General features: G+C 40.2%; 1 protein-coding gene across 2 annotated transcripts; it reads right to left on the bottom strand.

The window, feature by feature from the left end:
• Nucleotides 1–9,513: 9,513 nt before the first annotated feature.
• On the bottom strand, nt 9,514–20,864 carry ANKRA2 (ankyrin repeat family A member 2). Of its 2 annotated transcripts, XM_019463026.2 has the most exons (9): nt 20,554–20,864; nt 17,874–18,266; nt 17,034–17,192; nt 14,925–14,990; nt 12,618–12,715; nt 12,029–12,154; nt 11,666–11,732; nt 11,065–11,145; nt 9,514–10,030 (listed from the first exon to the last, which is right to left on the bottom strand). In XM_019463026.2, exons 2-9 carry the CDS (start codon nt 18,160–18,162, stop codon nt 9,975–9,977), a joined length of 942 nt encoding a protein of 313 aa, XP_019318571.1. In that variant the 5' UTR covers nt 18,163–18,266; nt 20,554–20,864; the 3' UTR covers nt 9,514–9,974. The 2 variants fall into 2 exon arrangements, with proteins under 2 accessions (XP_019318571.1, XP_019318572.1); XM_019463027.2 differs by lacking the exon at nt 11,666–11,732.
• Nucleotides 20,865–20,888: the final 24 nt, after the last annotated feature.

Below are 20,888 nucleotides of genomic sequence, written 5' to 3'. Positions count from 1 at the left end.
ATATAGTCATCTATCACCCTGGAGTTTATACATTGTTTCATGGTTGTATGTGTTGAAATAACGGTTTAGTAAAAATTAAAATGATGGTAACCTGGTGAGAGTTGGGGCCTGCAGTAATTTTCCAAGTGTGCAGAGGTTCCTTCAGTACCCAGGTTAGAGGAACCCACCCCAGAGAGAGCTATCCTATCTCCCTGTTGCATGCCCTTCCCACTCCATGATGGCTCGCCTCTGAGAGCTTACAGATCTCTTTCCTTCCTCTTTTTTCTTCAGTGCGGTCAGCCCTGACTCCTCTCTTACTGTAACTCCACTCTTAGTTCCTGTGCCCGTCAGGGGCCTCTCTTTCTTGGGAAAAGTGTTGAGATCCTACTCTAGACCAGTTACCTTGTTTTACACCTGAAGACGCTGGGGACTAGATGGATAAAGTGACTCTAGTTCAAGGGTAGTGGAGACTACAGCTGGCATTCCTGCACAGGGAAGCAGCAGTCATTACTCCCCATGGCCTGCTGGTCTCCTGTTCCTAACGTAGGAGGGAGTCTCGTTACAAAGTCTAGTGACGAAAGGCACTACGAGGAGAAAGTGATTACTGGTTCAGTCGACTCCTCGCCCGCCTGCCGACACGGTGCCCGAGACTTTCTTTGTCCTCCAGCAGGCACCTGTGACTAATGGCACAGTGGGCACAGTGGCGGCACCGGGCTGGAATCGTGAACCTAGGCTGGGATCTGCTAAGGCGGTCATCGGCACCCTTGTGTGAGTCACCGCCCCTCTACAGGCCTCCATTTCCTGTTCTATAAAATGGTCAGGATCACAGTAGAATTCCGATGTCTCCCAATCTTCTCTAAATATGAGAGTCCCTTGGAGTGTTTCTTAAAAACCCAAATTCCTGGTCTCCGGCCCAGATCTGGAATACCCAGGGGAGATGCCTGGCAATGTGTGTTTAACAAGGGCTCCGGCTCATTGTTATCAGCAGGAAAACGCAGAACCAGATGAACCCTGGGGCCTCTGCCAACTCCAAGATTCTGTCAACAAAAGCCTCCAATTCACTACAAGTGTGGCTTTGAGAGGAAAGGCCTGCACTCAGGGTCAGCTCTCGCCCCTAACAGGATTGCTATCGGAGCTGTGAGTGAGTCAGCCAGCAGGGACTGAGGGACTAAGAGAACAAAATGGGTGAGCTTAATCAGAGGGATTAATTGAGAGAGGGCAAAGGCAGGCTTGCAAGGAGGGACAGAGGCTAGGGTGAGGAGCAGAAGTGAGCTTTTCTGGGTGACGGGTGGTGCGGGCTGGCCACATGGAGGAGGTCTGGCCTGGAGGGAGCCAGCTGCACTTTCTTCAAGGCTTTCGGTGTTTCCGTTTCAGAAGATGGGTATTTGTCCAGTGTGGCATGTAGATTAGTGGTGGCTGGGCTTCAGGGGGATCAACTGGGCTGCCCTGGTGACCTGTCCTAACTCTCTGGGACACCAAGTTCCATTTTCTTTCTTTTTTTTTTTTTTTAAGGTTTTTTATATTTAAGTGATCTCTGCATGCAGTGTGGGGCTCGAACTCATGATCCTGAGATCAAGAGTTGCACGCTCTTCAGACTGACCCAGCCAGGTGCCCCCCATTTTCTGTCTTTATGGGCAGTGACACCATTCAGTCAGAAATAGACATGCAGAGGGGGCCCTTGGGTGGCTCAGTTGGTTAAGCCTCCGACTTCAGCTCAGGTCATGATCTCGCGGTCTGTGAGTTTGAGCCCCGCGTCGGGCTCTGGGCTGACAGCTCGGATCCTGGAACCTGTTTCAGATTCTTTGTCTCCCTGTCTCTCTCTGCCCCTCTCCGACTCATGCTCTATCTCTCCCTCTCTCAAAAATAAACATTAAAAAAAAAAAAAAAGAAAGAAATAGACATGCAGAGATAAAGGGCATAAAGGAAAACTTATTCTGACACTTGTTAAAATGGTAAGGAAGACTTCATTTGAGACTATTTCAGTAGGAAGAGAGAGTGAACTCAACTCCACCTATAAGCAAAGACAACTGGGGATGTACAGCCAGTGAGCAGAGTGAGGGGGTCTATGGATGGAAAGTTACTAAGAGGAACTTGATTAGCCATCAAGGGTAGGGGGATCCTTGCTAATGCAGGCCAACATGACCAACTATCAAGGGCAAGGGATTCTTAGTAAACTGGCTTAGGAGATTTGTGCCAAGACTGGACTCAGCAGGCCAAGGTCAAGGGCAGTAGACCAAAGCCAAAGTCAAGGTCAAAACAAGAAGAGGGCTCAGAGGAGCTTGACTCAAGTTTGGTCAGGGGGTGAGATCTCCCATGGTTGAGATGAGGTAGTAAAAAGCTAGCAGGATTTGTCTCTGTCAAGCTAAAGAAGCTGACTGAGAGGAAGAACCATCCTTATGAAAATATGCAGGATTGAACTGGAGGCTGGTGTTGCTTGATAGAGGTAATGTTAATAATAATATAATAGTAATAATTATAGCTCTCATTTATTAATTATCATGTGCTAGTATGAACATTATCTCAAATCTTTAGAAAAACCCTCAGACTGTATTAGTTTTTTAATTTTTACAGGTGAGAAAACTTGGGCTCAGGAAAAGCATTGTCAAAGTCAGGAGTTGAATCCGGGTTCATCCGATTCTGAAACTCTCATTGTTTTCACTATGGCATAAATCTTATATACAGCAGTTTGTAAAGTGAATGGATTTATAGAGTGAATGAATACATGAACACATGCACTTTTTTCCAGTCTAAAATAGTTCTCCAGATGAAAACATTCTTTTTGTCTCTGACAAGCCTTAAAAACTGCATGAGCCTCTTATCCACCCTAACTTGGCCTCTCTCTCTCTGTCACTGTCACGTGGCCTCGGCTTCAACAGTGTAGTTTTGTTTTGTTTCATGTGACTGAGATGCCTAATGGGTGGGGTTAACGGACTCGAAGCCTGGAAAACTCAGTGCACAGCTGAGCACATTGGAAACCCTGAAAACTGACGAGGACTGAAGGGTAGAGCGCAGATCTCCTTGGTGTGTGGATGCCCTGGGGTTACTACATCCTTTTGCCTGTTTCTGACGAAAGGCCACTGGTCAAAGTGAGAGAGAAGCCTTGTGACTTCTGCGTGGAGAAGACTTCGTTCCTTTATTCCTGCTGTCTGTGGTGAGACAGCTTGTCGCCAAGAACGCACCGGTGATTTGAATACCCCAATGGCTAGAAATATTAAGAGCTAATCCAAACCATCAGAATTGTTGGCTCCCACTCTAGCAAAGAAGGATAAACAAAATCTTTCTCAACTGGGAAATGGTTCAGGATTAATTTTCATGGCGTTTCCAGCCCATCAAAGATAAGCTTTCAACACCGGAATGTTTCACTCAAATTATGTTTCACTCAAATTTTTCTCACAGGCTTCATTGTTTTGTTAATCAAGCTTATCACAAGGGTAGCATCTTTGTATCTGTATTGCTAATTAGATTCTTTCAAACCATGTTGACATTTTGGTCGTTTTGAAACAATCTTTTTTTTTTTTTTTTCCTTTTCATGCACTAGGTCATGTCTTATTAACCTCTTTGAAGATCTGGCTGTCTTTTTAGGGATGTTTGAGTCATACCGATTTGTGTGCTTATAAAATATGCAGTGAGGACAGATCGACAGAAGGCTGGAATGGAGAAGAAGGAAATAAAGCACATGTTGTTAAGTTTCTATCTATGCCACAAACTATAAAAGGTCACACACATAAAATAATGGTATGGGCTATTACACCAGTTGTTTTCTGTTAGTCTCAGCTGATTGATGGTGATCCTATCAGCTAGGAATGCCTGCACCCTTTTCGATCCGTGGCAACCCTCACGGACATTTCCCCCACCTGCACCTACCGCGCCTGCCCTGGGGCTCCTATTATGTCTGCAAATTACAGCTCAACTACAACCACCAGGGAACAGCGAATAAAAACAAGATTTATTACTCACAAGTTCTGGAGGGTACATGGCACACCTGGGCTCATATGACCAGGTCAGTAGGAGAGAGAAAGGTAAAGAGAGAGAGCCTTCTTCATTTATGGGGTTGAGGATGCTGCCTTGTGTCTCAAGGCTTCCCTCCTGGAGAATTCTAACGCTAGAATTAAAATATAACCTAGTTCCTGGCATTATTATCTGATCCCCATTTAAAATAAACTCTTGTAGTTATATTTTGCTTCAAACAGGTCATCATTTATTTCACCAGCTCCTAGGTGTTTTTGAGGTTGACAGATTCTGGATCCTTTCTGGAGGGGTCAGTGTCACATTCGTACTGCATCATGACTGCCACTTGGCGGCCAGTTATTGTATGACACATCTCAGAGCATCTGATTGGTTAAAGCTCCATAACACACTTGCACTCTAGTCGCCAGGGGAGGCTGGGGTAAGGAGGGTGGGGAAGCTAAGGAAGAACGCACCCTGACTTGTTTGCTTCTCTAAAGGGAGGCGATTGGAGACATTGTCTTGGGAGCACAAAGGTATTGGTGAATCTAACTACACAAAATAAAATATATACGCTCTGAAAAAATTAACATAAAGCCCAAAGCTAGAACCCAAATGACAAATCAAATCAGTTTTGGGGATACACTGGAACACTTTAAGATGAATCAACTGGTCTTCTGTTTACTTACATCTATGCCCAAAAGAAGAGAAAAAGAGTTCTAAGACAGTTATTTTTAAGGAAAAGGGAATAACAGTTCATATTTTCTACTTACAAAGCTCCATGTGAATGCAGTTACCCATGACTACTAGGCAGCATACAAAGTTTTCAGAGATTAAAAAGCTGTGTTGAAAAGGCATTGTTTCTCCACTGAATCGCAGCGGTAACTTCGTCTATATTAGCTGACACACAGGTGCAGATCCTTCTTTAGACTATATTCTATATCATTGGTTTATTTGTTTTGTCACTGCCTGTGTTAACTGCTGTAGCTTTATATGGTAAGTCTGGATATCTGACCATTTTACTCTTCTAACTTTGTTCTTCTTCAAGAAGAACTTCTTCAAGTTTTGTCAATTTTAGGCACCTGACGTTTGAGATGCCAATATTAATGTGGCCAAATCAACATCCTTTTGTTGATGTTTATGGTATCTTTTCCTAGTTTTTTACTTTCAATCTATCTTCATCCTTATATTTAAAGTTTGTTTCTTTAAAATAGCAAATGGTGATTCTTGCTTGGTTTCCTTAGTCCAGTCTCTCAACCTTTGTCTTTTCTTTGTTTTGTTTTTGTTTTTTAAGTAGGCTTCATACCCAGCGTGGACCCCAATGCGGGGCTTGAACTCATGACCTTGAGATCAAGACCTGATCTGAGATCAAGAGTCAGACACTTAACCAACTGAGTCACCCAGATGCCCACATCAGCCTTTGTTTTTTAACTGTAATGTTTAGTCCTTGTACATTTAATGTTGAATTTAAGTTTACCATCTTGCTAGTTGTTTTCTATTTGTCCTAACTATGTTTCCATATTTCTTGCTTCCTCCTTCTTTCAAATCAATCAAGCATTTTTTTATTATTCCATTTTCTCTTCTTCTGCTTATCTACTTATGGCTCCTGGTCAGGGCTCTCCATAGGTATTGTGTTTGTTCCCCTTTTCCCCCTTCTTTTTTTTTTTTTTTTTAAATTTTTTTTTAACGTTTATTTATTTTTGAGACAGAGAGAGAGAGACAGAGCATGAACGGGGGAGGGGCAGAGAGAGAGGGAGACACAGAATGGGAAGCAGGCTCCAGGCTCTGAGCCATCAGCCCAGAGCCCGACGCGGGGCTCGAACCCACGGACTGCGAGATCGTGACCTGAGCCGAAGTCGGACGCTTAACCGACTGAGCCACCCAGGTGCCCCCCCTTTTCCCCCTTCTTAACAGATGCTGGTGTTTCTCCCCACTCAGCCCAAGTGCTACAGAAGATACTGGCTCTCAGTTGAGTTGGGTATGACTGGTAGATGCTCAGCTAGTCTTAATCTCCATAGCTGGTTCAGGAACGAGCATGTAAGCCTGTCGTAAATGAGACTAGAGGAGTGGTTTTCTGGAAACTTCCGGAGAAGTTCTTCCTCCCTCTTCTGGAAGGGGGATGGGACACCTCCTTCTCTCATTGAACTAGACAGAAATGGAGAAGCATATGGCCCTTGTTATTAGATACCACACCATGGCCCTGAGGGGAACCAGCTTTAGGACAGGGCTGAATTGTGGCCCACAGAGTGCAGAGACCGAAATAACCTGGGTCTTACTTGACATTGTTGCTTTGCTATGTCAGCCAACTTTCAAGTCCTCCTAACTCCGGACTTCCTCCTATGTGAGCAAATACATTTACTTATTTGTTTAAGCCACCTCAAGTGGGTTTTATTTTACACCTGAAAGCATTCTGACAGATATGAGAAGTACACGTTACTTTTATATTCAGAAAAAATAAAGATAAAGGTCAGGGATTCTGACCTTGGCTTCCTGAAGCCACGGAAGTAAGTTTCTTTCCCAAATCAATTCCTATTTGACATCAACTTTTCTTATCAATTACTTCATATTGCGTTGAGGTTAGTGAATTTGTACTGCATTCTCTCCCTGACTAGATCCTGAGGTGCAGGGGCCGTGACTTCAGCACCTGGCACAAACCTTGACATTTGTGTTCTACTGTTTCTCGTAAGCCAACAGCAGCTGCTGTATTTGACTTTTCCCCCATGTAGGAGGCTGTGTGAAAGCTGACCACACACAGTACATGGTGCTTTCTTGGGGAGGGCCCCAGTCATCTTATCGACACAGGGAAGGCAACAGTATCTTCTAAGAAGAACCTAGAATGGCACAAAGGGAGTGGTTTATTCTCTGAAGGAGGCAGTAAGGCCAAACTCTGGCCCAAACGAGCTCTTCGCTAAATACCACCGACCTGTTCCTGCAGTGGCTGAGGGACCTCAGAGGCAGGAGATCACTGAGACAGGGGTACATGTGATTGACTTCATTTTTGTTGACAGTCTCCTTGGCAGAGGGGCAAACACAGCGTCACCACGTATGAGAAGATCAAAGTTTTCATAACAGGCACACATCATGGAAGAGGGTTACCCAGCCTTGTCCTTGTGGAGGAACCCATGAGCCAGTGTGAATTCTGGATAGCCAGTGCTTTAGTCAATATCCGTGTCCCGAAGGAAATCCTAGAACAAAGGAATAACAAGTTCTTTGGCATTTGTTGGTAATAGACTACTGTCCCGGGTGTTCAGGGCTCTTTTCTTATCCAAAACATAAGCAAAATAAGTTAACAACTGTATGGCATCAGAAATGCGTCTTTCAGAAACACAAATTAATAAAGGATGTGCAGTTATAACTAGCAGCTCATTGAAGGACAAAAGCCGAGTTATTCATGTGTTATTCATGTTTACCTTTATAAAAGAGAGCATGTACCAACAGGCTAGAGAGAAAGGATAAGCTAGGTTCTTTCTTAACGTTACTTTGTAGACAGGGTGGCAATGTGAAAGGCAAATGTTAGAATGTGGTTTGGAACATGCTGGTTCTACCAGCCACAGCAAGGTTGGCACTCTTGGCTGTACATGAGAATCACCCAGGAAGCTATTACATGCCCCCTCTTGGCATCCCAGACGAATAAAACAGATTCTCCGGGAGACCCCGGCCTTAGCATTTTCAACCGCCCTCCAGATGATTCCATCGTGCATCCCAACTTGAGAACCAATTGTCCTTAGAGTGGAGCCTCTGCTACTCTCAGATCCTCTGCCCTCTGTTTCTCCTCAGGACATAGAGGGTTCTGTTGTGTCCATAAGGAGGACTAATGTGGGGACACAGCAGGACAATTAGTGTGTGATAAACCCAGTACCAGGCATTTTAGGGCCTTGAACATGCCTCAGTTAACCATTCATTTAAATTTGTTTATTTTTGAGAGAGTGAGCAAGAGCGAGCGAGTGAGCAGGGGAGGGGCAGAGAGAGAGGGAGACACAGAGTCTGAAGCAGGCTCCAGGCTCTGAGCTGTCAGCACAGAGCCTGATGTGGGGTTCGAACCCATGAACCTTGAGATCATGACCTGGGCAGAAGTCCAATGCTCAACCAACTAAGCCATCCAGGAGCCCCGACACTTGGCATTTTTAACTTGTCCTCAGGATGTGTGGGACAACAGGAGATGATTTTGAACAAAACCAAACTCGCTGGGAGGAGTTTTGGTTTTTTTTTTTAAGTTTAAGAAAGAAATGGAGCACGTGTACACACACACACACACACACACACACACACACACACACACACACACGTGTGAGTGGTGGAGGGGCAGAGACAGGAGAGAGAGAATCCCAAGCAGGCTCTGCACTGTCAGTGCAGAGTCCGACTTGGGCCTCAATCCCATGAAATGTAAGATCATGATCTGAGCCCAAAACAAGAGTTGGACCCTTAAGTGAGCCGCCCAGGCTCCCCAGAGGCAGATTCTAAGTAAGATCTTCAAGGCAGGGCGGTGAAAATGTCCCTGTGGGGCCCCACCATTGCATCTCCTGAGTCCAACCCAAATCTAACAAGGCGTATGAGCTCAATAAATGTGTATTGAAGGATTGAATGACTGTTGAGGGGAAATGTGTTATTTCAAATATTTAACCTTTTGGACAAGAGACAGTGAACAGAAGACGGACTGAGTACCAATAAGGACTTTATGACACTTGCCATGAATTGATTCTGGTATATGTAATAGGTCCGACTATTCTCAGTGGATGTGAAAAAGAAACATAATGGACACATGTAAAATGTTGAGATGCTTTCCAGGTCCATAATGTAATATGAGCAAATATGTCTGAATGGAGAGCAATTTCACTGAATTTATGAATAAAAAATAAAACATGGGGCAAAGGTATCAAACGGTGGTCTATCCTTTTCACAGGGACAACTCAGAAAGCAATGGGTTTGGGATGGTCTACTGTGAATGTAATAATTATGTATCCAATTGCAATTTCAATTCCATTAAATATAAAATCACCAATAATCAAGTTTCTTGTTCGGAGTCACTGACGAGGTTATGCAGGTGAATTTTATTCCTGTGCACACAGCTAGCATTACATAGCTCTCACTCCAGCAAAAAGGCTTAACTGTCTTAAGAGGAAAATCTGTACAAAAAAGAAGGTTCCTTTAACCAAAGAATATTTATATAGTTCTCTTTAGGTTGTAGCCCTTTTATTAAATGATTGTATTTTCTCTCTAAATGTACATCTAAAAGGTTTCAATCATGTTACGGTCCTTTTTTATATCGCGGTTATCTTTTATTTTAAAACCAATATATATATTTATAGTACTCCTTCAGTGGAATTAAAGAGCATTTAATTGACGTTTATTGAAGGGCTGACTTTTCTTTCATGGAGGACTTTTCCTACTGAAAAACTTATTTACAAGAGAAAAATATTCTAAATATACTTCTAAAAATGACAATCAAATCTTTGTTGATTGACTCACATTTGATTTATTTTAATTATACTGTTTGATCTAATGGAGTATCCTAGCAGGACAGAAGGGTTAAACCAAAATCTTAAAGTAATTCCTCAATAATCTTATAAAATTAAAAAAAAAAAACTAGCATGCAAACAGAAAAAGTACTTTATTTATAACATCATTTTGTAAACAATCACACTGTGCATTTTTGAATTCAACAATAACAAATTTTTTTCTATAGATTTATAGCAAACCTATGTGAAGTCAATGAGTTAATATAAGACTGAAGACAAATAGGGTAGAATAACTTTTGAAACTGTTAAATTACAGCACTTGATACAAAGACAGATAACTATCTGTACCATAAAAATTTACATGCCACAAAACATTAATTTATAACTTTAAATATGCAGTAAAACACATTTATAAAAAAGCATCAATATTAATTTTATTATAAACCAGTGAATTGCTGAGAGGAATATTTATTAAAACTTACCAAAACCAGTAAATTTTGCAACTGAGGTAAAAATTTATAAGTAAACAAAACTATCATTTATAAGAGCCAAAAAGTAAAAGAAAGGGCAGACGACACTTCTTGATGACTGTGTCTACTCCTTGATATTCTGAAGCAGCTTCAGCAAATGTGACTCAATAACCTGTTGAACTAGAAGAGATAGGTTATCAAGACCACAGCATGCTGATTACACAATTTTAAACAGAACTATCAAATTCAACTTAACATCAACTTTTTCTTTTCTTTCTTTTACATTTTTTAAGTGTTTACTTTTGAGAGAGAGACAGAGCGCGAGTGGGGGGGTGGGGCAGAGAGAGAGAGGGAGACACAGAATCTGAAGCAGGTGCCAGGCTCTGAGCTGTCAGCACAGAGCCCCACGTGGGGCTCGAACTCACGGACCGCGAGATCATGACCTGAGCTGAAGTTGGCTGCTTAACCGACTGAGCCACCCAGGCACCCCCATCAACTTTTTCTTAAAATAGTTATTCATCATATTCTGAGGATATATCCTAGTAATATATACTCATAGTCTGAGGGTGATACGATTGCATGCAATACTTAACGCACTTAAAACTTAGTCTGTCATGGACTTAGTAATTGTCTAAGTTACTGGATTCTGTTCTTGCACAAAGTTTGTTCTAAAGAACAGAGAAAGGGCAACCAGAATGCATTTTGTAAATAATTTGTTACAAAATGTTAAACAAACCTTGTACATAAATAGGTGTGCACTCTAGCAACTAGTTATTTGGGTTGGTGAAAAGTAACAGTAACAAACTCTTTTTTTTGGTAAGAATTTGTTGATTTTGCCCATAGTTAAAAGTATATGTCAGGAGTTAGGATAACATGTCATGTTTTAGGACGACAAGTGATGAAAATGGCTTAGACCACAGTTTGTACTATTTATATAGCTTTACTAACTAAAATACAATCTGACAGGGGCGCCTGGGTGGCTCAGTTGGTTGAGCAGCCGACTTCGGCTCAGGTCATGATCTCGCGGTCCGTGAGTTCGAGCCCCGCGTCGGGCTCTGTGCTGACAGCTCAGAGCCTGGAGCCGGTTTCAGATTCTGTGTCTCCTTCTCTCTGACCCTTCCCCGTTCATGCTCTGTCTCTCTCTGTCTCAAAAATAAATAAACGTTAAAAAAAAATAAAAAAAAAATATAATCTGACAGTTCTAAAATACTTACCACCTCTATAGCCCAAGGCTACAGCTAAATCCATAGAATTATACCCAGAGTCAGTTTCAATTGTGGGGTCAGCTCCATTTTCTGTATCAAAACAGAAAAATCTGCATAAATAAAATGAAAATGTAGACATGTTTGTCTATTACTGGCTCATGTGCAAACAGCAGGACAGATTTTCAGCAAAGTGGAGGGTATCTTCAGGATGGTCTGACAAAGCACGAAGGGCAGAGATTTCACTTCGGTGAGTCAGAGGGAAGACACTTCAAACAAACAGGCATCCTCTCAAAAAGCTGAAACTCATCAACAACTACAGCGAGAACTTCTGCATAAAGACGCCGCGGGTCGAGGAAACAACTGTGGATTCACACGTGATCTTCCAAAGGAAAGCAACAAAGACAAATGCTCCAAGCACAGGTGTGCGGTGTGCTGGAGCTGCTTCTCACACGGGCAACTCTCTGGTAGCACGTGTTCCAGAAGGATTCACGTGTTTAATAGTAATTAATGATTCTCCTGAGTAATACCAAGGGAGGCCACCTTGTAAGAAGTTAAAATAAACCCCTCACATGGTATTTTCTAAATATTTTCACTTTTAAAAATGGCTTACCTAAGAGCATTTTTACACATTTAACATGATTTCCATGTACAGCATAAAGCAAAGGTGTTCCTCCATTCTGCAAAAGGAAAAGGTCATTTAGTTTTCAAGGTGAGCAAGATTCGAGTATTTCAATGTTGCCGTTGAGGAGTTTTACTAAGAAATGGACATGTAAAAGTAGTTTAAGGCAATTTTCATGTTTTGTGAAGAATACTTAAATCAGATGTCACAAGTGAGTTTACACCATTAACTTTTTCTTCCAGGTGTTTAAGTTAATGATTTTTCCAAATGTTTAGTGAAATGTATTACGTCTTTCCAAACTAAGTAAATCCTAGAGTTTATTACAGTATTTTAAAATCAGTAGCATAAACTCACCCAATCATATTCATTCACATCAACTCCACAATCAAGCAGCATTTTGACAATATCTGTGTAGCCTTTACTACAGGCCAATGATAGTGCACTTTCTCGACCTTTTCCTAAAAGCTGGGGATCAGCACCCTGGAGTGGTAAGTGGAGAGAAAAGACTTTTCAATTCATGTAAACAAGAATACTGTTGTTTCTGTCACTAAGAATTCAGTTCAATACTTCGGTCAGGTAACGTTCTGGGGTAAATAACGCAAATTTCTACTCATGGATGCCTTCCTTCCTCCCTTTATCTCGGTCCTAACTGTCCTTCTGCTCTGGAGTCAAATTACATCTCCTCCACGAAGCTGGTCCTAGAGAGCTGACGGTACTTTTGCTCCCACTGTACCTCAAGGGAGTTGGGCATTAAATTCTCTCTTGCTGTTTCACGTACGATTGGTCTTGTCTGCCCAGCTAGATCCAGGTTCCACAAGAACATGAAAAGCATGTAAAATTGTTTTGGATCCTCTACCATTGCATCTAGTTGGCTGAAGATACAAAATCTTTACTACAGACTTAAGTAACTGTACATATACATTTTCTGAGGCATTTTCCTTACATTCTGAAGTAGAAACTCTACCACAGCTATTTGCCCGTGTGCTGCAGCCCACATCAGAGGAGTAAATCCTTCTTCATCCGTGTGATTGATAACATTTTCTATTTAAAAGAAAAGCAATTTTTGTCATCTAATTTAACAACCAACTATTAATATCATTAAGAAAATACTGGCATTCTAAAAAGTTGATACTACTACTCACTGAAGTTCACTTTCTGCCGACTTATTTGCTGAAGTCCTATTAAGTGTTGTTGCAGGGTGCAGTGTGAATGTATTAAAATGTGCTTCGGTATACACAGCTCAGTTCGAACAGCGTGTTTCTACTGCACATGACGTAACGCTAGGTACAGGGCAGTCCACAAAAGACTGGACTCGGGATCAGGAGACCATAGTCTGAATCCTGCCTCTGTCACTTTACAGGACTATGATTCTGGGCATATCATTTAATTTCTCCAATACATGGAATAATACTTTGCTTATCTCAATGAGTAGTTGGGAGAAACACAATAGAAGCGAGATTATATAATAGCCCTTACAATTATATAAATATATATTATAAAACCTCCAAAACCTTATTAAAATTATCTTCTACTCTATAGCTAACATTGATATTTTTTTCATTCTTGGTGGTTTACTAACATAATTGGGATGAAGACAGAATAATCTGAAACACAGTCCCATGCAATTCTACCTTGAACCCCATTTTGTTTCCTAGATTCACCTTACTAGTTATAAAGTCCACAGGTTTCCCCTAAGTTTATTTAGTAGACAGAATGAAACCTTCAAATATTTATGAACAAAAAGAAATATAATACTGAAGTATGTCTTATAAGAAAATGACATGATGAAAAAAAACCCACCTCTTTTATCATGCACCCTGTACTCAATCAGTAATGTTGGGATAACTGGCTAACTTTATGAAAAAGGAAAATAAAAGTAAAGCTTGACATTTACCTCCTTATACCAAAACATTCCATATGCGTCAAAGATTGAAATGTGAAAAAAACCAAACCACAGAAATTGTAGAATAAGATGTGAGTGAATTTATTTGTAATTTTGAAGTAGAAAATCATTTCAAAGCAGGATATAAAACTCAAAAGTTGCAAGGAAAAAAATAAATTTACCACTACAAAATGTTAAAATTTTGTTTGAAAACATCAGAATCAAAGGAAAATGACAAACTAGAAAAAAAAATGCAACATAAACAACAGAGTGAATTTCTTTAATTTAGATAAGAGTTCACATAAATCAACACATATCAGGCAGTTCACACACAAAAAAGCTTAAATAGACCATAATTTAAAAAACTGAAACAAAACCAGTATGAGAGACTATTTTTTCACCCATGAGATTAGCAAATTTTAAAGTCTGATAATATCTTGTGTCAGGGTATGGGGAAACAGAAACTCTAACTCTGGTGTAGGGACAGGACAAATATCTGGCAATATATATATAAATAAAAATTCACATTTCTTTTGACCCGGCAAATATACTTGTAGGAATTTACATACTTAAAAGGAATGTAAGCAAGACTATTATTTAAGAGCAAGAAATTGGAATCACCTCCAAGAGGATTAGTTAAAAAATAAAAACATGCGGGGCGCCTGGGTGGCTCAGCCGGTTAAGTGTCCGACTTTGGCTCAGGTCATGATCTCGCGGTCTGTGGGCGTGAGACCTGTGTCAGGCTCTGTTGCTGGCAGCTCAGAGCCTGCAGCCTGTTTCAGGTTCTGTGTCTCCCTCTCTCTCTGCCCTTCCCCTGCTCATGCTCTGTCTCCCTCTGTCTCTCAAAAATAAATAAATGTTTAAAAAAATTAAAAAAAAACAAAACATGGTACATGTGTATGCAGCAATACAGTGCAAAATCATAGACCTGTTAAACTATTAAAAAGAATGAAACAGATCTTTATGTGCTTATATGGAAAGATGTCCAAAATATTAAGTGAAAAAAAGGAAAGTGTAATACGGTGTGTACAATACTTTCCCTCTTGTGTAAACAACAAAAAAGCACATATATATTCTCATACAGAACTCCAAAAATAAACAGAAATGTTTTCTAGAAAAGTTTCCTGAAAATATAAGAAATTTATAATATTTGCTTTTGGGAACAAGGCTGGGATGGTATGGGAAGCTGTGACTTTTATACTTTATATACTTTTTGTTTGTCTGTTTTTTACTACCTATTGGGTTATCTGCCTGGTGAGATTATGCAACTACTTTTTTTGTCTTTATACTTTCCTGTATTAAAATAAAACAACAAAAATCTAATAAACCCTACAAAATTTAAGTACGTTTAAAAGAACAGGCTATTACCTTGTTCAATCCGAGTAGCTAGGTAAAGCATCTCTCCCTGAGCAGCCAACTGGTGAACAGATAGAGCTGAAACAATACCATAAAAAGCTTCACAGTTTTCGACTTATAGGGTACACTTTCATCACGTCAGTATTCATATGTGTGCAGCAATTTTCTTTTCTAAAATAAAAACTCTCATTTTATTGTTTAAAAAAAATGTAACTTAAAATATACCTATATCTGAGGATCGGTATGTGTTTAAGGCAATTCTGACAGCTACAAAGTATTATTAGCAATGAACAGGCAAATTGTTATGATCAACTATTAATGCAAATCGCCACTGATCTTATCAATCAAAGAAACAGTTTAGGTATTTAATTTTTAAAATGCTAACTCAATATCCAAACTTAGGAGGATGTTGGGTCTAAAACCACACAAAGATATACCTTCTGTCTTTTTATAGACTGAATCCTCTGAAATCCCAAAGACCATTATTTCAAGACTCCACGGGTTTTTTTCTAACCCATGGGAATTAGTAAGTTGAAAACTAACTTTGAGAGTAAATTCTTGAATGCAGACTTCATTGTGGCTAATCAGCTGTGTGACCTTGAGTAAATAATTAAATGTTTTTGTCTATAAAATGAGGGAGGGGAACTGCATAATCTCTAGGTGTTTCTTTTTAGCTCAAAAATAATATGGTTGGACTATTTTAAGACAATATCTTTATTTCATTCATTTATTCATTCATTTATTTATATTTAAAAGTTTATATATTTATTTTAAGAGAAAGAGAAGGGCAGAGGGAGAGAGAGAGAGAGAGACACAGACAGACAGACAGAGAGGATCCCAACCAGGCTCCTCAATATCAGCGCAGACCCCCAGGTGGGGCTTGATCCCATGAGTGAGATCATGACCTGAAGTCAAGAGTCGGAAACTTAATGGACCCACCCAGGCACCCCTCATTTATTTATTTTAAAACATCTTTATTTTACAACAAAACTAAACAGGCACTGTTCTGTGAGAGTTCATCTTAGAAATTAGTATCACTTGATCCTTGACTTCAGTAATATGACTGAGTGGCCTTAATAGAAAGGAAAGCAATTAGGAAGCACATGGAAATATAGTAAGTAGAAACTTTGGCTAATAGGTGAAGTAAGAATCATGGACTCCTCCTGCTTAACTGCTAGGGCATGCCATTCAAAATTAGGAGAGATACAGTGTTTCCAAAGTAAAAACAAATATTTCACCATGCTTTAGAATATAGATGCATTTACATTACATATTCGATACAGTTCCTAACGTCAAACTGCTAACTGGTTTTCTTTCATTAACATACCCATACTACATTTTTCTGATTTGTATAGAAAAGCTTCATTTTATTTCCTCTAGAATGATTCCATTTTTAAAAATTGTGGCTTCAAGGTTTTAAAAAGAGAAATTTCATATTCATGTTATTATAGTCAAATTCTAAATTACAAATCACTCAGCTTTTACTACAAATCACTTGCTGATCACTGATCTAGTTTAAAAGTAAAATGTGAAGTAAAAATACTCTCTTACTTTGCACATAGTTCAGAATAAAAGATTGTTTTTTTATAGTTAAACTATAAAGGTTTTAATAGTGCCTGGGTGGCTCAGTCGGTTAGGTGTCTGACTTCGGCTCAGGTCTGATCTCGTCGTTCCGTGAGTTCCAGCCCCACGTAGGGTTCTGTGCTGACAGCTCAGAGCCTGGAGCCTGCTTCAGATTCTGTGTCTCCCTCTCTCTCTGCCCCTCCCCTGCTCACACTCTGTCTCTCTCTCTCACACAAAAATAAACATTAAAAAAAAAACTATAAAGGTTTTAAGAATGAAAACCTGTAAAAATCTGTATGTGTATGAATATAAACCTGTATTTGTATAAACCTATACAAAATCTGTATTAAAATCTGTACTTTTTCTCAACATAGAAATATAAAACATGAAATATGTGACTCTGCAGTAATATTGTGAAATTTTAAATTACTAAAACTATCAAGACATCACTTTCCAAATAGGATATGCATTTAAAGAAAATAATGTTTCAAGGCCAAACTCTTGAAAGCATTATACCAGTAATAAGAATATTTTAACAACTCAGTGGGAAATACTTACAATTTGCTAAGAGAGGTGTGGTCGAGACCTCATTTCCTCTGTGTTTGTTGGTTAAAGTAGTTGATTGTTTTATGGGTGAGAAGTGCTTTGTTGTAGAGGGAGTGTAGACATGCCTTACTTGAATTCCCGGAGAAGGAGATGTATGGATATTGCATTCAGCTAAGTAAAATAAATTTAAACACATTAACACAATATTTTAATGATAAAACATTTCAGAGTTCTATGTCAATGTTTACATTAAAAGAGAAATACACGAGGTACATCTTCAACTGTTTCTCAAGTGATATTAAATTATTCTTTGCTATTAAAAAATCTATATCATCATAGTGAAAGTTCCAGGAAAAATCTGTATTAATTTTGAACAATTTTATTTTGAAATTAGCTTTTTTATTCAGTAGATTGTTATAAAAATAAATCTACAATATGATGGCAGACTTCACTGCATTAATGCATGGGAAACTGAGGCCAATCAAATATTCATGGAAGAGGGAATATTAAGCTAATTCATTTCTTAAAAGGCACGAATAATTTTTCTTCTATCATTTAAAAAGGTACAAATAAGAAACTTTAATTTCTAAATAAAGGTTAAGCTAGAAGATTTTAAAAAATCAACATACACTATAGACATCACAAAACATGAAAATTATTTAATTTCGGTTTCTGTGAGATTCTAGAAAATCATATTAAAAGATGACTTCCAAACTCTCTTCCCAAACTCAAAATCTCATGATCAGAAAGGAAAAACCAAAACAAAAAACAAAAAAAAACAAAACCATACACAAAAAACACAAAAAAAACAAAAACAGAACAAATGCACATATTTATACCATAACTTGCAACCTTTAAATAGGACAGATGCCACTTCCAGGTCAGAGTTAACCTGATCTTGAATATTTTTACTATCCTCTTCATTTAAGGACTTCACAAATCGAGAACACACGTTCATATCAAATCGGTTAGGTAATATGAATTTCATTCCCATGGCAACACCCTGAGCTGATCCTTCCTCTGCATTTGAGTCCAGCTGATGTTCTATTTTAATGTCTGGCGTGCCAGTTAGACTGTAAGTGCTGGGACACTCTTCCACTATCAGCTGGGCTCCAATATCCAGATTTGTTGATGTAGCCATGACTTCAACTGTAGTTTCAATGATTAAAACATTCCTTCATGATTTCCTCTTTGTTTTATAGGAGTGGTATCCAGTGTGTTCTTGGAATTTAGATATTGAAAAATCTGAAAGAAAAAAATTAAAAAGATTATATCAACTTAGGTAATAATACACAAAATAATCATTTTTCAATCAAGTATGCACATAGTGCTCTTACAAGCCCCTATACATAACAGTAAGCATACAATGTTTGGAGGCAGACACCGGAGTATGAATCCAAGCTTCACCACTTCTTGGCTGTGTGAACCTGTACATTATTCAACCTCTCCAAGTCTCAGTCTCATCTGTAAAATGGGGGTATCGCCACTAATTGCATAGGATCTTGGTAAAGACCAAATGAGATACAGGCATATTTTTTACCTTCATCACCAGGTTCCAACACATTTTACTCTTTTCTCCCTTCTCCTATTCCTCAACATTGGTAAGTGGACAGAAGATCAAGCTAACAATGAAAATAAACTTTCATGGTTTTTCACCAACTTAGACCAAAAAGATGAAAGCTATGAACCATGAAGAGGGCTCACACCAGAACACAACCATGCTAGCACCTTGATCTTGGATTGCCCAGCCTTCAGAACTAACTGAAGTTCCTGCTACAGGCGAAGCCCAGAGAGGGGTGGGAGGCACTTCATCAAGATGGAAAGAAGCTAGTTTCTGTTGGGAGAAAACCTTGTAAAAAATTCTCATAGCACCTTTCTCTCAAAAATTGGGCATTTGTTATTTTCATAGTTCAAGTGAGTGACCTTTTCATTGACTGATAGATTTAAACAACCTTCTAAATTTATTTACTAGATTTTTAAGTGCTTATTTATTTGAGAGAGAGAGAGAGAGAGAGAGAGAGAGAGAGAGAGAATGACAGGGGAAGGGGCAGAGAAAGGGGGATAGAGGACACAAAACGGGCTCCATGCTGACAGCAGAAAGCCTGATGCGGGGCTTGAACTCATAAACTGTGAGATCATGACCTGACCGGGAGTCTGACACTTAACCGACTGAGCTACCCAGTAGCTCCAAACCACCTTCTAATTTTAAAGTGCCAAGACTTCATTCTATAAACTAAAACAGCTAAAACATTAAAAAAATTTGATGTGAAAACTTTAACCTCTTACCTGTAGTTCATTTTTTAACATGCTATGTTTATAAGTGGTTCTCAGTTTGAATTCAAGATAAAATTCATTGTATCCATGTCTATTGGCATCTATAACACCTGATTCTTGGACAGGTAAAGGCTTTACAAAGCTTTGGTTATGATGTACTGAAGATACACTTCTCAGTTTTTGTTTAGTTAAAATGTTAGCAACTTAATATAGGCTCTTATGAAAATTTCCTGAGGGACGACCCATCTCCCACAGACTCCTACCCAGAGCTGGCCTAAATGCAATCCCCTGAGCTCTCTTAGCACACTGCATTTATTTCCATTTTGGCATTTACCATTCCTTTGAATGTTTCCACTTAAACTCCCAAGAAACTGAAAACTTCTCTAGGCTGGGGGCCACTCTTACTAATCTTTGCATACAAAACAGAGCTTGATCCCATCAGGTGCTCCAGAAATGTTTTCTGATATGAAGTTTAACACTGTTTCATATTATTTCCTATCCTAAAATGACCCTGCGAGATGCCCAACAGGGGCTTGCTAATTAGATCTGGCATTCTGGTCTCAACATCACTACTAGCTAGCTGTGCAACAATGGAAAGACAAGTCATATACGTTTTCTGAGACTCGTTGTATTAATCTATACAACGAAGACGGTTGAAATAGGCATCTCTAGTATTCTTTGTAGCTCTAAACATCTTCCATGTCATAATATAGGCGGAATTACCCTCTTCGAGAAGGGGAGAACTGGGGCGAGGAGGAGTGAAAACAGAACGCTGGTCCTGCCAATACGCTAGACGAGATGAGCCAAAATTGATGGGTTACGCTAAGATTTTGAAGACTTGGGGAAGGAGAGGTGAAAATAGGATTGAGAGTAAGAGGCAGTGAGAAGAAGACGATGGCCAAAGGAGAGCTAGGATCACTTCGATGGGTCAGAGCCCAGGGATGAAGGGAGAAAACCTAATGAGACACACATTCCGCAGTGGATCCTAGTCACAGGTGTCCCTTGGCTCTTCCTACTCCTGAAACTGTCCACCAAGGAAAGGAAGGTGCTATGAAAATGACGCCTCACAGGCGACAGGTGTCCCAGGGCAGAAGCCCCGTGAAAGGGACACTGTAGGGAGGGAAGTCCGCTCGGGAGCCACCCGCCAGCTCCGCCCGAAAAGTCGCTCAGGCGGAAACTCTGGTTCACCCCCGGCGGGAGGGTCCGGGGGACAGGGGCCGGAAGCCTACTGGATGGGCGCGCAGGGCCTCGCGACTACCTTCGACAGCCGACAGCCAGTCGGGCCTTTCCATCTGCGGCCACAGATTCACTGCAGGCCCCCAAACCCCGGCTTGTTTTGACCGCGACGTCACTTCCGATTTCTTCTTTCGGGGTTTGGCCAAAAAACGTTCCGCGTCACCGCAGCCGAGAGGACTTCCAGGTTTTTTCCCCCGCCGCTGCACAGTCTTTGCTGCCCAAGTACTACAGACACTGGGTCACTTCAGCAGGACCCGTCTGGGTCTCTAGAGCAACACCGGTCCAGTACTGGGATCACGTCTCCTCCTCCCCCATCGTCCCGCCCCCCTGACCCGCCCCTACGACTCCTGGCCGCGT

Source organism: Panthera pardus, unplaced genomic scaffold, assembly GCF_024362965.1.
Source record: "Panthera pardus isolate Hobbes unplaced genomic scaffold, ASM2436296v1 HiC_scaffold_2, whole genome shotgun sequence".
Classification (NCBI taxonomy): domain Eukaryota; kingdom Metazoa; phylum Chordata; class Mammalia; order Carnivora; family Felidae; genus Panthera; species Panthera pardus.
The sequence above is the reverse complement of the archived record's forward strand: the minus strand, read 5'-3'. Positions and strand labels throughout refer to the sequence as shown.